The 16,677-nt window shown below is 38.6% G+C and overlaps 1 protein-coding gene across 1 annotated transcript in view; it reads left to right on the top strand.

Annotated features, from left to right (window-relative positions):
* TMEM45A (transmembrane protein 45A) overlaps nt 1-16,677 on the top strand; it is an 84,203-nt gene that overhangs the window by 55,367 nt on the left and 12,159 nt on the right. Inside the window, exon 4 of the mRNA XM_069472542.1 lies at nt 1,139-1,323. Coding sequence (XP_069328643.1) covers nt 1,139-1,323 — 185 coding nt within the window. The remainder of the gene's footprint in view (nt 1-1,138; nt 1,324-16,677) is intronic.

A 16,677-nucleotide genomic window follows, 5' to 3' on the forward strand; every position in this document is an offset into this window, starting at 1 on the left:
ATTGAGCAAGCACACTCATTCAAAGTGCTTTATTCACACTTCACATTTGTATTACAGACCCATGTTCGATGGTTACTTATGTCTATGTTGTCCTGAAGATTATCATTCTTTCTACTTTCAACAAATGAAAACTGAGCTCAGTTAATGAAGCATGAATATCCTGAAATGAGGCAACCACTCACAACAGAACAGTTTCCACCATCTACTAACTGGCCCTTTTCATATTGATATAGCAAAACCCTGTCAGTATGTAATAAGTAGGGTTCAAAAAATTCAGCCACATAAAAATATAAGGTCCTAATTTTGAGAGGTTAATCAAAAAAATACTTTTAGTTCAGTTGGTCTCCCAGTTACTGTAGGGGACGTGAAAGAAAATAAATGTTTAATGATTTGTTTTCATTTATTATATGCATAAGAAATAGATTGATCATGAAACTAACAAAGGTCCAAATTAATCAGAAGGGAGTCATTCCCGACTCACGTTCCTTCTGGCATCTGGAAATTAAGAACTGTTGCCCATTCCTCTTTGGGAACAAGGGCTAGATAAAAGATGGGTGCCAACAACTAATAGCCTGATTCTTGTTATCTCAGGGTGTTGCTATATTTTAAATGAACATCCTTTTTTCTTTACACAAATGAAAAGGATTAAGATGAAGGTGGAATCCGTCTATGGAAGGAAAAAATGTAGTTAGTTTCTACTTCTTGGGAGTTGCTCAGAATGTCTTGGCATACTGTCAAAGTCCACCCTTATGATTTATGAGTGGACTGAATTCCTTAAGGTGAGGCTTTAGCTTATCCATCTGTGTATCATCTTAATTCTTGCTCCCCTGCTTCTTTGTGCTTATTATTCCTCATCTTGCATAGAAGATGCTTTGCAATAGAGTTAGTTGAAAATGTCAAGATGTGTTAGAGGAGAGAATAAAGGTTGGGGAAGAGAAAAGAAGGGTTATATTTCAACAATTCCATCCAAAGAGGCAGTGGTGACTTCAGCAACGCTGCAGAGTTGCAGTTCTGTGGGAATCAGCGACACCTGTGCTTTGTGTGTGTACAGTTCTGTGGGAAGAGAGAGGGAGACAGAGAAACAGTGGGGGCCTTCGTTTCATTGAAAAAGACAAACTGTTTTTTCCCCCTCTATCAGCTTTTATCTTCTACAACCACACTCATGGCCGGGAAATGCTGGACATCTTTGTGCACCAGCTGCTGGTTTTGGTCGTCTTTTTGGCAGGGCTGGTCACCTTCATGGAGTTCCTCTTACGGGACAATGTACTTCTGGAACTTCTGCGTTCAAGCCTCATCCTGCTTCAGGGGAGCTGGTTCTGGCAGGTGAGTTGGATCTTTCAGTAAATGTGTCTCGTGTCTCTGCCTGTAATTGCTCTTTATTTGATGGGGTATTTTGCTCTGGACACCAGAGACTTCCCTCCTACGTGCTGCCTGTCATGAGAACGTGGGCCTCTGAGAGGTGATGTTTCGTAGAGTAGCCTGGTGGCCCTGGTCGGAGCATTGTCGGAGCAGCTGGGAAGGAAGTGGAATGTGCACATCTTCATCTCACACCTGAATAGCCATCACGTAGGAACTCTGAGCTGATGCTTTTAGTTAGAAGCAGTTCCTGTTGCTAACGCAGCTTACAGACTAATGGGTGATAAGTTAGAGAAATACACGGAAGGCGGAGAAGACAGGAAATTATTATTTATTGAGAAACAAGTATATGTCGGCCATTGTACTGAACTTTTACATTCATATGTAAGGGAGATGTAACAGAAGTAGAGGCTGACTTAGGAATTCAGACTAACTCTCTAAGGAATCTGATATATTATGTTGGTTAATGTGAATCTATGTAGAATAAAGCATTTGAGTACTGCTTTTCATACTGATAGGAAGTCCCTGGTGATGTTGGTGGGGGAAGATTGTTAAAAAGTGTAATAACCTTTTCAGAACTCACAAAGCAAGTTACTTGTCCTTTATTTAGTTGTGGTCATGGAGACTATCCCAATTTCCCATAAAATACTCTCTTAATATTGCAGCAGTATCATGGCATAAAGGATGTCATAGTCCTTTATGTCTAGTGCCACTGGACATAAGGACCAGAGTTTCTGTTTGTAAACCATGATGCTGGGTAATGTCTGAATGAGAACATTTGATATGGATGGTCTGATGAATGATAGTCTTTAAGTGTGTATGTGTGTGTGTGTGTGTTAAAAAATATACTCTATATTCCTAATTGGTTTTCATCTGATTGATCTCTCACTTTCTAATAGAATTCTTTTAAAGTTTTATATTATAGTTATGAATTTGTCAATTTCTCCTTATTTTCAGTTTTTGCTTCATTATAAGCAAATTATAATCTGCCTCTCTTTTTCTAGTTTTTTGAGTTGGATGCTGATCTCATTTATTTTCAATCTCTCTTGTTTTAAAATAAATATATGTAAATAAATACATATCTCTACACACTAATATAGCTGCCTCCCATAAGATTTAATAAATAGTAATTTTCACTGTTGAGCAGTTTTGAATGTTGCCATTTCCTTGTGCTTTTCTCTTTAATTTATGAGTTATTTAGGAGTACACTTTTCAGTTTCCAAAAATATTCCTTGTATTGTTATTTATAACTAATTTAATTGCTTTATGGTCACAGAATGTGTTCTCTTTAAAATGTATTGAAACTTCCCTGGACATAGCCCAATGTCAGTGATTGTAAATGTTTCATGGATTTGGAAAGAAAGTATATCCTTTCTTTGTTGGATTTTACATATATTTACTAAATCACATTTGTTAAAGAGCTAAATATTCAGATAAAGAAAGTTGGACAGTAACAACAAGAGGGGAAACCCAACGAGAATTGGCGAAAGGAATTATAAAGATAAGAGCAGAATTAATGAAAGTTATTAGCATTCAGTCAATAATTAATGATTAGTTAACATTTAGGATTTGAAGGAGGAAGCTGTGGGCTATATCTTACTGGGGATAGGTTGTCTTAATGTTGCCCTTTTTGAAATAGTGTTTTCGTATTTCCCCAAATGTTTTTCTAAGGAAGAGGTTAAAATCTTTGGGCAAAAATCTGTGATTATTTAAAATTTTTTTCATCTACCGGTATGTCTAGACTAGCTTCCTTTTTTACCTGGTGACCAGGCTACACAATGTCTGCAGCCTTAAATTAAAATGAACATTTCATACCAATGCAAACATACACACTGGCAGGAAATGAAGGTTTAGCCATAGTAACTCTCTCACTCTTGCATTCCTCTGAAACGAAAATGTCTAGAACTTAGGTGAATCTATTATGCTTCCATGTTTTGTTGATGTGTGTGGTATATGAATGCTTATGGCCCAAACTGTCTTAAGCTAACAAAATTACATCATGATTTGTTTTTCACCATATTTTTTCTCTTACTACTTCTCCATATATGGTTAATACTAGTCCAAAAACTATGTATAGACAAATGGAGAAAGCAACCACCTAGACTTTTGGAACCATATGTATGGAGATGTGAACTGAATGAAGCAAATGCTGAGATTAGCCACTTTTTAATAAGTGGTATATAAATGATTGGTTAATATGCAAACAGAGGGGGAATTTCCCTCCCAACCTATTAAAAAATAGTTTCAATTGCAAAGATGTGGAGACAACCCAAGTGCCCATCAATACATGAGTGGATTAATAAAATGTGGTGTATGTATACCATGGAGTTCTACTCAGCCACAAAAAACAATGGTGATCTAGCACCTCTTGTATTATCTTTGATGGAGCTGGAGCCCATTCTACTAAGTGAAGTATCACAAGAATGGAAAAACAAGCACCACATGTACTCACCATCAAATTGCTACTAAATGATCAACACTTTTATGTGCACATATGGAAGTAACATTTATCAGGTGTTGGGCAGGTGGGAGGGGGTGGGAGGGGATGGGTACATTCACACCTAATGGGTGCGGAGTGCACTGTCTGGGGGATGGTGCACTTGTATCAATAGCTCTGACTTGGGTGGTTGCAAAGGCAACATATGCAACCTAAACATTTGTACCCCAGTAGTATTCTGAAATTTAAAAAAAAATAGTAAAAAAAAAAAAAATAGTTTATTTCCTGATCCACATTACAGTCAAAAATGTTTTCTCAATAACCTAGCCACATCATGCAATTTAAAAAAGAAGCAAAAATCCTTCATGTCCCTTTATTCCATGAATCATGTTTTCCTTGTGACTGTGTGGGAAAGTATTGCAAAAGCTCTCTTTGCCCTTCCTTGCTAAGCTCCCTCCCATCACTGTTAGAGCCCAGGCACAGGGGTAGTCCCAGGATGAGGAAGATGCTCCTGACGTCTTGTTTCTCGTTACTTAGCAAGTTGCTTCCACGGCATCTCCCAGCTCCCTGAATCCTCCCAGGCACTCCTCCCAGGACTGCCAGATTCTGAGCCCACACTAAAACTCAGCCTTGTCTTGCCTTTAAGAAGGACAAAAGTTCATCCTAAAATGACAAAAAGTCCCTATTAGGTAGTAGTGGTCTGAGATCTGAAATGATAGATCAAACACCTGCTTAGGCTTATGGTGTTGAAATAAATGATTGGGTGATCCAGATATAAAACAATAGGAAATTCAGATTCTAAATTATAGGAAATGGATGCCGGGCTGGTTGCCCATTAGAGAAGATAATTATTTACATTTGAAATGTGATGCTAATGAAGCTGAAACTAGTCCAAAACAGATGTTCAGGAGTGGCATACAAGGTATTAGCAAGAAAATAATTTCATTTGCAGGTCTTTTGATGATAGGAAGCAAATTAGGACCAGCAGTGGCTGGTCTTTGTATTTAAAGGAGGATTTAATGAGTCGTGGCAGTTTCTGGCCCTAAGTTTGGGGTTTCAGTTTTCCTAATTTATTTGCTTTTAGCCTAAAATGCCTATGGAATGTTTCTGTGGCTTGCAGTGTAGTCACACCAGCTAACACTGTTCAGAGGCTTCAGGGAGACTTCAGTCAAATCTTTAGCTTTCAATATCAGGCACTGAAGTTCCCAATGAGATTGGCAGCAAGAGGTACTCAAAGTCTTTGTCTCCTGATGTAAAACAGTGCAAAGTTTGACTGAGATAATTGATGATGACCAATGGAGGCGATGTGAAAGAGATTTTATTTTGGAAGCTCCAAAAAACCATTGTGAATATGGCATTTAATGACAAGTCCCTCAGCATACAGGTCAGGCCGAACTGGATCTGAATGCTAGTTTTACCATATTAGTCACATGCATCACGGTAGACAAAATATTCTGTGCTGTTAGGCTAACTATAAAACAGAAATAATATCACATGGGATTATTGGGAGAATTAGACATTATAATTTGAAAGCACATGCTGCCCTGAGGAGCTGGCTGGTAAATCCAGAGAAAGAGGGCAAGGAAATCTTCTAGGAAAAGGTGAAGTCAAGTTGGGATTTGAAAGATGGGTGGGGAACCTGTGGCCTTAAGGTCACATGTGGCCTTCTAGGTCCTTAAGTAAGGCCTTTTGACTGAATCCAAATTTTACACAACAAATCCTTTCAATGAAAGGGATGCAGCAGAGAAAGATGAACTTTTCTTGCCTCTCTGGTGCTTAAAAAAGAACAATCTTGATATCAGAAGGCTGAAGGTTCCCCACCCCTGTGGGATGTGTCCAGGCTTGAGGTTTAGGGTGAGTGATATTCTTTTGCTAATTTTGATCTTGACCGTTATATTAGTTTCTTGGGCTGTAATAACAAATTGGATGACTTAAACAACAGAAATTTATTCTTTTACTCTCCTGAAGGACAAAAATCCAAAATCAAGGTGTTGACAGTGTTGACTTCTTCTCAGGGGTCCAGAGGGAGAATCTGTCCCACGCTGCTCTCCTATCCTACATGGTTGCCGGCAATCCTGGGCATTCCTGCTGTGGCAGCTAAGGGCAGTCTCAGCCTCTGCTGTCACGTGATGTTCTCCCTGTGTGTCTTTGTGCTCCTTTGTCTTCACATGTCCTTCCTGTAAGGACACTACTCACTGGATTTAAAGCCAGCTCTAACCCAGTAGGACCTCACCTTCACTTGATCCTATTTCCAATAAGGTCCATTTAGAGGTACTGAAAGTTAGGACTGCAACATGTGGGAGGACCCAGTTTACCCCCCCTACAACTGCTAACCCCTACCTCTGGCAGCTGGAGCACATCACGTTCCAAGCAGCGGTGGCTGGGGCCCTTTCTTTTTTTTTTTTATTATTTCTTGTACAATGATATGAAATAATATGGGAAATATTCATGATAAATTATTAAGTGAACAATGCAAGTTAAAAACAACAGTTTCATATTTCCCCCCCCCCCCTTTCCCGAGTCAGCACCTTCAAGTGTTACCACTCCCCAAATGGTGCACAATGCACTCATTGTGTAGGCATACCCCCATCCCCTCCCCCACCCCCCACCTCAGTCTGATGTCCAATTGGTGTCGTTCCCAGATTTGTATTTAGGTGATGTTCAGGGAAACCAATTTTCTGGTGAGTACATGTGATGCTTGTTTTTCCATTCTTGGGATACTTCACTTAATATAATGGGTTCCAACTCTCTCCAGGAGAACCATAGAGATGTCGTATCTTCATCATTCCTTATAGCTGAGTAATATTCCATGGTATACATATACCACAGCTTACTAATCCAATCATGTATTGATGGGCATTTGGGTTGTTTCCACATCTTTGCTATTGTGAATTGTGCTGCTATAAACATTCGGGTACATGTGTCTTTGTTAAAGAATGACCTTTTTTCCTTTGGGTATATGCCCAGTAATGGGATTGCTGGGTCAAATGGCAGGTCTACTTGAATCTGTTTAAGATACCTCCATAATGCTTTCCACAGGGGTTGCACTAGTTTGCAGTCCCACCAGCAGTGTATTAGTGTTCCTGTCTCTCCACACCCACGCCAACATGTGTTGTTTTGGGTTTTTTTGATAAAGGCCATTCTCACTGGGGTTAAGTGATATCTCATTGTGGTTTTGATTTGCATTTCCCTGATGATTAGAGATGTTGAACACTTTTTCATATGTTTGTTAGCCATTTTTATATCTTCTTTTGAAAAATTTCTATTCATGTCCTTTGCCCACTTTTTGATAGGGTTGCTTGATTTTTTCTTGCTGATTTTCCTGAGTTCTAAATAGATTCTTGTTATCAGTCCTTTATCTGATGTGTAGTATGCAAAAATTTTTTCCCATTCTGTAGGTGGTCTGTTTATTCTCTTGACTGTTTCTTTGGCTGTGCAGAAGCTTTTTAATTTAATCATGTCCCATTCATTTATTTTTGTTGCTGCTGTGATTGCCTTGGGGGTCTTCTTCATAAATTCTTTGCCTAGGCCAATGTCTGTAAGAGTCTTTCCTACATTTTCTTCTAGAATTCTGATTGTATCACGCCTAAGGTTTAAGTCTGTTATCCACCGTGATTTGATTTTGGTGAGAGGTAAAAGCTGTGGGTCCTGTTTCAGTCTTCTACAAGTGGCTAATCAATTCTCCCAGCACCATTTATTGAATAGGTATTCTTGTCCGCAGAGTATATTCTTTCCCGCTTTGTCAAAAATTAGGTGCCTATATGAGGATGGTTCTATATTTGGATTTTCTGTTGTGTTCCACTGGTCTGTGTCCCTGCACTTGTGCCAATACCAGGCTGTTTTAAGAACCACGGCCTTGTAGTATTGTTTGAGGTCTGGCAAATTAATACCTCCCATTTTGTTTTTGTTGCTTAAAATTGCTTTTGCTATACGGGGTCTTCTTTGATTCCATACAAAGTGTATAATTATTTTCTCTATGTCTGTAAAGAATGATGTTGGTAATTTAATAGGGATTGCATTGAATCTGTAGATCACTTTGGGTAGTATAGACATTTTAACAATGTTGATTCTTCCGATCCACGAGCATGGTATATTTTTCCATCTATTTGCAAGTTCTGCTATTTCTTTTCTCAGTGTTTCATAGTTTTCCTTATAGAGGTCCTTTACCTCTTTAGTTAGATATATACCTAGATATTTTATTTTCTTTGTTGCTATTTTGAAGGGTATTGAGTCTTTAATTTGGTTTTCCGATTGACTGTTATTGGCATATATAAATGCCTCTGATTTGTGTATATTAATTTTGTAGCCTGAGACTTTGCTGTATTCGTTAATCAATTCCAGGAGTCTCATGGTTGAATCCTGGGGGTTTTCCAGATATAACATCATATCATCAGCAAAAAGTGAGAGTTTGATCTCTTCCTTCTCTATTTGGACTCCCTTGATTCTGCTCTCTTGCCTGATAGCTCTCGCAAGGACTTCCAATACTATGTTGAAAAGTAATGGAGACAATGGGCAGCCCTGTCTGGTTCCAGTTCTAAGTGGGAGTGCTTTCAGTTTTTCCCCATTCACTATGATGTTGGCTGTGGGTTTGTCATATATGGCTTGTATCAATTTTAGGTAGGTTCCATCAATGCCTATTTTGTTAAGCGTTTTTATCATAAAAGGGTGTTGAATTTTGTCAAATGCTTTTTCTGCATCTAATGAGAGTATCATATGGTTTTTGTTTTTGCTTCTATTTATGTGGTGAATTACATTTATAGATTTACGTATGTTGAACCACCCCTGCATCTCGGGGATGAAGCCCACTTGGTCGTGGTGGATTACTTTTTTGATAAGTACTTGGATTCGATTTGCTAGTATTTTATTGAAAATTTTTGCATCTATATTCATGAGGGAAATTGGTCTGTAGTTCTCTATTTTTGTTGCGTCCTTTCCAGGTTTTGGTATCAATGTTATATTGGCTTGGTAGAACGTGTTGGGGAGAATTCCATCCTTCTCAATATTGGAGAATAGTGTATGTAGGATGGGCACCAGTTCTTCTTTGTATGTATGGTAAAATTCAGGTGTGAACCCATCTGGACCAGGGCTTTTCTTTTTGGGAAGGTTTTTTATTGCTGTTTCGATTTCAGTTCTTGATATTGGTCTGTTCAGGTACTCTATTTCTTCCTGGTTGAGCCTGGGAAGACTATGTGTTTCTAAAAATTTGTCCATTTCCTCCACGTTCTCCAGTTTGTGTGCATAAAGATTTTTGTAGAATTCATAGATGATATCTTGTATCTCTGTAGCATCGGTTGTGATTTCTCCTTTCGTGTTCCTAATGGAAGTTATTAGAGATTTTAGTTTTGTGCTCTTGGTTAGTCTAGCCAGGGGTGTGTCTATTTTGTTTATCTTTTCAAAGAACCAACTTTTTGTTTTATTAATTTCCCTTATAGTTTCTTTGTTGTCCTTTTCATTTAGTTCTGATTTGATCTTAGTAATTTCTCGCCTTCTGCTGGGTTTGGGATCGTTCTGTTCTTCTTTCTCCAGCTCTTTGAGTCTATTCGTTAGGTTGTCTATTTGCATGTTTTCTGTCTTTTGGATCTAGGCATTTATGGATATGAATTTTCCTCTCAGGACTGCTTTAGCTGCATCCCATAGATTTTGATAAGTTGTATCTCCATTGTCATTTAATTCAAAGAAATTTTTGATTTCCATCTTGATTTCTTCTTTGATAGAATAATTATTCAGGAGAAGGTTATTTAGCTTCCATGACTTTGAGTAAGAGTGAGGGTTTCTGTTTGTGATCATTGTTACTTTTATTCCGCTGTGATCTGAGAAGATGCATGGTATAATTTCTATTTTTTTTGAATTTTTTAAGACATGATTTATGTCCTAGGACATGGTCAATCTTAGAGAATGTCCCGTGAGCTGATGAGAAGAATGTATATTCTGTGGACTTTGGGTAGAATGTCCTATAGATGTCAGCCATGCCCATTTGTTCTAGCATTCTATTTAGGTCCATTATGTCTTTGTTTATTTTCTGTTTAGAGGATCTGTCCTGTACTGTCAGTGGCGTGTTAAAGTCTCCAGCTACTACAGTATTGTTATCTATCATTTGGTTGAGATCTAGTAGGGTTTGCTTTATGAATCTAGGTGCACCTAGGTTGGGTGCATATATATTGAGTATAGTCATGGCTTCTTGATGAATTGTGCCTTTAATCAGTATGTAGTAGCCATCTTTGTCTTTTATTATTTTTGTTGGTTTGAAAGCTAAGTTATTGGAAATTAAGATTGCCACACCAGCTTTCTTTTGGTTACCATTTGCTTGAAATATCGATTTCCATCCTTTTATTTTCAGTCTAAATGCATCTTTGCAGGTTAGGTGAGTTTCTTGAAGACAGCAGATACTTGGATTGTGTTTTTTTATCCATTGGGCCAGTCTGTGTCTCTTGAGCGGGGAGTTCAAGCCATTCACATTTATTGAGAAAACTGATAAGTGAGACAGTTTTTTGTTCAGCTTGTTGGGTAGATCTTCATTGTGATGTTTTCTGTCCTGGGCCATTGTGGTATCTGGAATTTGATCTTTAGCTCTTGAGTAGTTTTACATTCATGGATCTTTCTTGTGCTGATCCGTGTGTAATTCTCTTTTGAGTACTTCTTGGAGGGCTGGTCTTTGTGAATTCCCTCAACCTTTGTTTATCTGAGAATGTCTTGATTTCTCCTTCGTATAGAAAACTTAGCTTAGCTGGGTACAAGATTCTAGGCTGGGCATTATTCTGTTTCAGAAGCGTGAAAATGGGGCCCCAACCTCTTCTTGCTTGTAAGGTTTCAGCTGAGAAATCTGGCGTAATTCTGATGGGTTTTCCTTTGTAAGTTACTTGTTTCTTTCTCCTTACAGCTCGGAGAAGTGACTCTTTAGTGGATATTTTGGTCAGCCTGATGACTACGTGGCGTGGTGTTTTCCTATTTGCTATGAATCTCCCAGGGGTCCTTTGAGCTTCTTGGATCTGTATGTCTAGAGTATTGGCAAGGCCTGGAAAATTTTCCTCGATTATGTCTTCAAATAGCTTGTCCAACCCTTGCTTATTATCTTCTTCACCCTCAGGAATGCCAATAACTCTCAAGTTAGGTTTCTTCACATAATCCCACATTTCTTGAAGACTCAGATCATTTCTCTTACTTTTTCGATCTATCTCTGTGACTGACTTATTTAGTTGGAAGGAGTTATCTTCAATTTCTGAGATTCTTTCCTCTGTTTGATCTACCCTGCTCTTGAGACTTTCCACAGTGTTTTGTAGCTCTCTGAGTGAATTCTTCACTTCTAGGAGTTCAGTTTGGTTTTTCTTCCATATTTCCATTTCTTTAGTGAATTTTTCCTCCAAATCCTGCATTTTTTTTTGTGTTTTCCTTGTGTTGTTTATCCATTGATTCTTGTATATTATTCAGCTTGTTTATAATCCATAATTGGAATTCTTCCTGTGACATGTTGGTGTTTTGAGTCTGGTTTGTGTCAAATGGTTGGGAGCTGGTATTTCTCTTTGGGGATGAGCTTTCCATTTGATTCCTTGTGCTCTCCATGTTTTTTCGCTGGGCCCTTCCCATCTAGATTTATCGTTGGATCTTTACTTATAGATTAGTCTGGTTAACAGGACTCTTTGTGCTCTATTCTTAGGCTGTGAAACAGTCTAGGTATGTTGCTTCTTTTGGCAAGAGGGGGAGACTGTTGTGTATTGTTTAGAGATTTTTCTGTTTCCGTTGGGGGACTGCTTCCGATGGGTCCAATCCTAGAGGATTGGAGTGATCCAAGACCGCTTTGGCGAGTTAGGACACTGTGTTGTGGTCTTTCAGAAGGCAGGCAGGGTCCACACTAATAGTAGACCGAAATTCTCTTTGTTTGTTTGTTTGTTTGTTTCCCTTTGGTTCTTCCTCTATAGGGGAGGTTTCTGTCTCTATCTGCAGGCAAGATACTAGCTATGGGGAGAGGACAGTGTCCTCGGTTGCTCAGCGCCCCAGTTGCTGTAGCTCCCACGGGCAAAAGTCTGTCTTGGCCCAATGTCCCCAGGGATCAGGTTCCACACTCTCGCTTCTGGAGAAGTATTCAGTGTTTACACTTGGGCAGGGACCCTATATAAGGTCCGTGGACCAGGGGAGAGGGCCGTCCAGGGAGCCTCTTGGTACCCTATTGCTCCGCAGTGACTTGGCTGTGGGCCCTAGAATGGCGATTGCGTGCCCGCAGATCGCTGGCCCTGGGGGTGACTGCTCAGGATCTGGTATGTACTAAAGCCAGGGACCTGGCCCGTTCCGAAGCTCACCATGGGTCCCCAGTTAGAAGACGAAAAGAGAGGAGAAAGAGAAAAAAAAAAAAAGAAAAAAAAAGAAAAAAGGAAAGAAAGAAAAGAAAGAGGAGAAAACGAAAGAGAAAAGAAAAAAAAAAGAAAAAGAAAGAAAAAAAAAAGAAAAAAAAAGAAAAGAAACGCAAAAAGCCAAACCAAAAACACCAAAAACGCCAACAAAAATGAACAAAAACAAACTACATAGCACCTCACCACACCGCAAGGCAGAAAGATACACAAATCTGAAGTATATAATTCAGCGACTCAATGTTTTTTTGTTTGTTTGTTTGTTTTACGCCTTAGCACAGCTCTGCCCCTTCACTTCCGCTCGGCTGGGTCCGGAGCGGCCGTTAAATGTTTTTGTTTTTACGCCTTAGCGCAGCTCCGTGGGGCCCTTTCTTGACACAGAATTTCTGTGTCAACTTCCATGAATTTGCTGTGAGAGGAGGGCATGAGAAGAACATTCTGGTGGTCCTGACACCCCAGCTGAAACAGTTAGGCCCTTCAACTGGGAGTTGACTATATGACTCGAGTTTCCTTCTTGTCATTCCAAACAGTGAGTGCAGAGGACCTAGAAATTTTTACTGCCTTCCAGAGGCTTCAGGGACCTGGGCTCTGACCAGTTGCCCCCACAGTGAGCTTTCCTAGCTGTATGCAAAGGCATATTGCAAAAACACTTGCATATCCAAAGCAGCAGGCAAACCAGCTGGGTGGCATTCTCTACCTGCAGTTTCCGAGCAGACTCTTTCACTTAATGACAGATGTGCCTTCTGCCACAGGTGTTGACACCTCATCCCTTTAGAATGTAGCCCTGTTCTAAGGCAGAGGCCCCAGCCCTTGGTGGGTGAGGCACAGCAGCAGTTATGCAAACATCTTTGCAAGTGTTTGGGGATGGAGGGACAGGGCCATGCATTATTTAATTTTCCTAACTCTAAAATAGACGACAAATACATTCTGTCTTTTGGGATATAGAGAAGGGCAGGAAGAATTTATTATAAAGTACTGTATTAGTTCAACTAACATGATATTTTAGGGAATATTATGATTCTGGCATTGGTTGACGAATAAAATGCACAGGGCCAGCACAAAAGTAGAAAGCCTTGGTCTACATTGCTCCACTTGATCAGGAAGGTAACGTGAATGGAGAATCAACGTAGAGTGCGTGCTTCCACTCATGTCTGCCACCTGGGAAAACAGGCCTACTCTTGCCAGATAGTTCTATTTTGACAAAAAAGTCGAGAATGAAAACTTTTGTGGGACGTTCCTTAATTTTTTAAGTGTTCGCAACTAATTTAAGTTATTCTTAAAAATGTGCGGGCCAGACAAGATATGTCTGTGAATTAGAGGTGGCTCAGGGGCTGCCAGTCTGTAATGTGTGTTTCAAGGGTAGCATAGTACCCAGTCTTCATGGGAACAACTTCTATCTCAGTAACAGATTGTTCAAACCACATCAGAGCTGCTGAGATGACTCAAACCGACCTTGTTATCCAGGACACTGTCTTCATAGTGCCCCATATGGAAAGGCTGTATGGTGAAACAGACTGTAGAAGAAAGAACAAAAAGTTTTTGGAGCCAGTCACTCCTGGTTTAGAATCTGACTTTATTCATCCTGACATTTTGTGATATTGGGGAAGTTACTGATGTCTGTGAGTTCCAGTCTTCCCCTCTGTAATAAGGGATAATGATGTCTTCTTCTTGAGGTTGCTCTGAGGACTAAGGATTATTGTGAAGTCTATGTGCACGAGTGAGGATAAAGTGCCTGGCACATGGTGGTACATCTGTCAGATGGTACAAATGGTAATTCTCTTTCCAACTAAAGGGAATCCAGACATGGGAACACATAATTAAGGCACAAATCTTACTTAGTTTTCCCTGATTGATTTTTTCAGATTTGAAATTTCAAAACAGAAAAGGAATTAATGTTTCATTCAATACTGTAGATTAAGTGCTTTATTTCCTGTAAGATTTCATTCATTAGATGTGTGATCATGGACAAGTCACTAAAGTACTCAGTTTTCTTATCTGGATAATGAGGATAGTAATACATTATAATGAGGGTAACAATACATCCCTGACGGGCCTTTGTTAGGAAACTTCTAAGCACTGTAACTGCCATAGTCAATCAATATATGGCAGACATTGGTACAATTATCCATAATAAAATCTTGGTTTTAAATCTCATTTAGTTCTAGAGACCTGAAATAAATACATTTATCTATCTATATATAATTTAATTATTTTTTATTGGGGTAGCATTTACATAATGTAAAATTAACCATTTTAAAGTGTACAATTTAGTGGTATTTAGTATATTCACAATGTTGTGCACCCAACACCTCTATCTAGTTCCAGAATACTTTCATCACCCACAAAGGGAAACCTTGGACTCATTAAGCAGTCACTCCCCTTTCATCTCTCTTCCCAGCCCCTGGCAACCACTAATCTGTTTCCTGTCTCTGAATATTTATTTATTCTGCATATTTTATGTAAACAGAGTCATACCATATGTGAACTTTTGTGTCTGGCTTCCTTCACTTAGTGTATTTTCAAGTTTTGTACATTCCTTTTCATGGTTGGGACTTCCTTCCTTTTCATGGTTGGGGCTTCATTCCTTTTCATGATTGAATAATATTCCATTGTATAGATATGCCACACTTTGCTGATCTGTCATCTGCGGATGGATATTTGGGTTGTTTTCATCTTTTGGTTGTTAAGAATAGTGCTGCTATAAACAATTTTTGTACCAGTTTTTGTTTGAATGCCTATTTTCACTTCTTTTGGGTGTATATCTAGGAGTGGAATTGGTAGGTCATATGATAATTCTATATTTAACTTTCTTAGGAATCGCCAAATTGTTTTCCACAGTGGCTGCACCATTTTACACCATCAGCAATGTATAAGGATTTCAATTTCTCCATATCCTTGCCAATATTTGCTATTTTTTGTTATTATTATTGCTATACTAGTGGATGCAAAGTAGTATCATTGTGTTTTTTTTTTATTTTGGGATATTATGGGGGTACAAACATTTTGGTTACATGTTATAACTTTTCCACACAAAAATCATGATTTGATGAATGCGCTTTTCCCCCTACAATGCTCACCAGGTCCCTTAGTTGTGAGTTTACCTACTCCCAACCCCCAACCTCCAAAGAATATTACTACTGTGTGAGCACCTTAGTGTTGATAAGTTAGTGCCAATTTGATGGCGAGTACATTGGTAACTATTCTTCCATTCTTGTGACACCTCACTTTGGAGAATGGGCTAAAGCTCCAACCAGGAAAATACAGGAGGTGCTAGATCACCATTGTTTTTTATAATTGACTAGTATTCGATTGTATATATATACCATATTTTATTAATCCACTCATGGATTGATGGGCACTTGGGTTGTTTCCACAACCTTGCAATAGTGACTTGTGCTGCCATAAACATTCGAGTGCAGATGTCTTTATTATAGAATGACTTTTGTTCCTTTGGGTAGATGCCTAATAGTGCTATTGCTGGATCGAATGGTATTTCTATTTTTAGCTCTTTGAGGTATCTCCAAATTCTTCTCCACAGAGGTTGCACTAATTTGCAGTCCCACCAGTAGTGTAAGAGTATTCCTATCTCTCCACATCCTTGCCAGCATTTGTTGCTTTAGGACTTTGTGATAAGGGTCAATCTCACTGGGGTTAGGTGATATCTCATTGTGGTTTTGATTTGCATTTCCCTAATGGGTAATGATGTTGATCATCTTTTCATGTGCTTATTGACCATTTGCATACTTTTTGAAGTCCTTTTCCCATTTAAAAAAATTTTTTGTTGAGTTTTAGGAATTGTTTATAAATATTCTAGTTTTAATCCCTTATGAGATATATGATTTGCAAATATTTTTCTCACTTGCTACAACTTGTCTTATTATTTTCTTGATATTGTACTTTGAAACACCAAAGGTTTTAATTTTGATGAAGTCCAATTTATCTATTTTTTCTTTGGTTGATTGTGCTTTTGCTGTCATAGCTAAGAAACCATCACCAAATCCCAGGTCATGAAGCTTTCTCCCTATGTTTTCTTCTAGGAGTTTTATGATTTTAGCTTTCATATTAGTTCTTTGATCCATTTTGAGTTAGTTTTATATAGAACATGAGGCAGGGGTCTAAATTCATTTTTTCACATGTGAATATCCAGTTATCCCAGCACCATTTGTGTTTTTTAAAAACAATTTTTTGTCATGCTTTATTTTTCCATTTATTTTAACAGGATGACCAAAGACACAGTCAGTAGTCAGTAAACACATGTCTAAGAAACTGCCAGCACCATTTGTTGGAGAGACTACTCTTATTCCTGTTGAATAGCTTTGGCATCCTTGTCAAAAAACCAGTTGACCATAGATATATGGGTTTATTTTTGGACTCTCAGTTTTATTTCATTGATCTATATGTTTGTCATTATGCCAATATTACACTTATTTGATTACTATAGTTTTGTAGTAAGTATTGCAATGAGGAGGTCTGAGTCCTCTAACTTTGTTTTTCTTTTTCAAGTTTATTTTGGTCATTCTGTATCCCTTGCAATTCCATGTGAAT

The sequence above is a fragment of the Eulemur rufifrons genome, chromosome 7 (assembly GCF_041146395.1).
Source record: "Eulemur rufifrons isolate Redbay chromosome 7, OSU_ERuf_1, whole genome shotgun sequence".
Taxonomy (NCBI): Eukaryota; Metazoa; Chordata; class Mammalia; order Primates; family Lemuridae; genus Eulemur; species Eulemur rufifrons.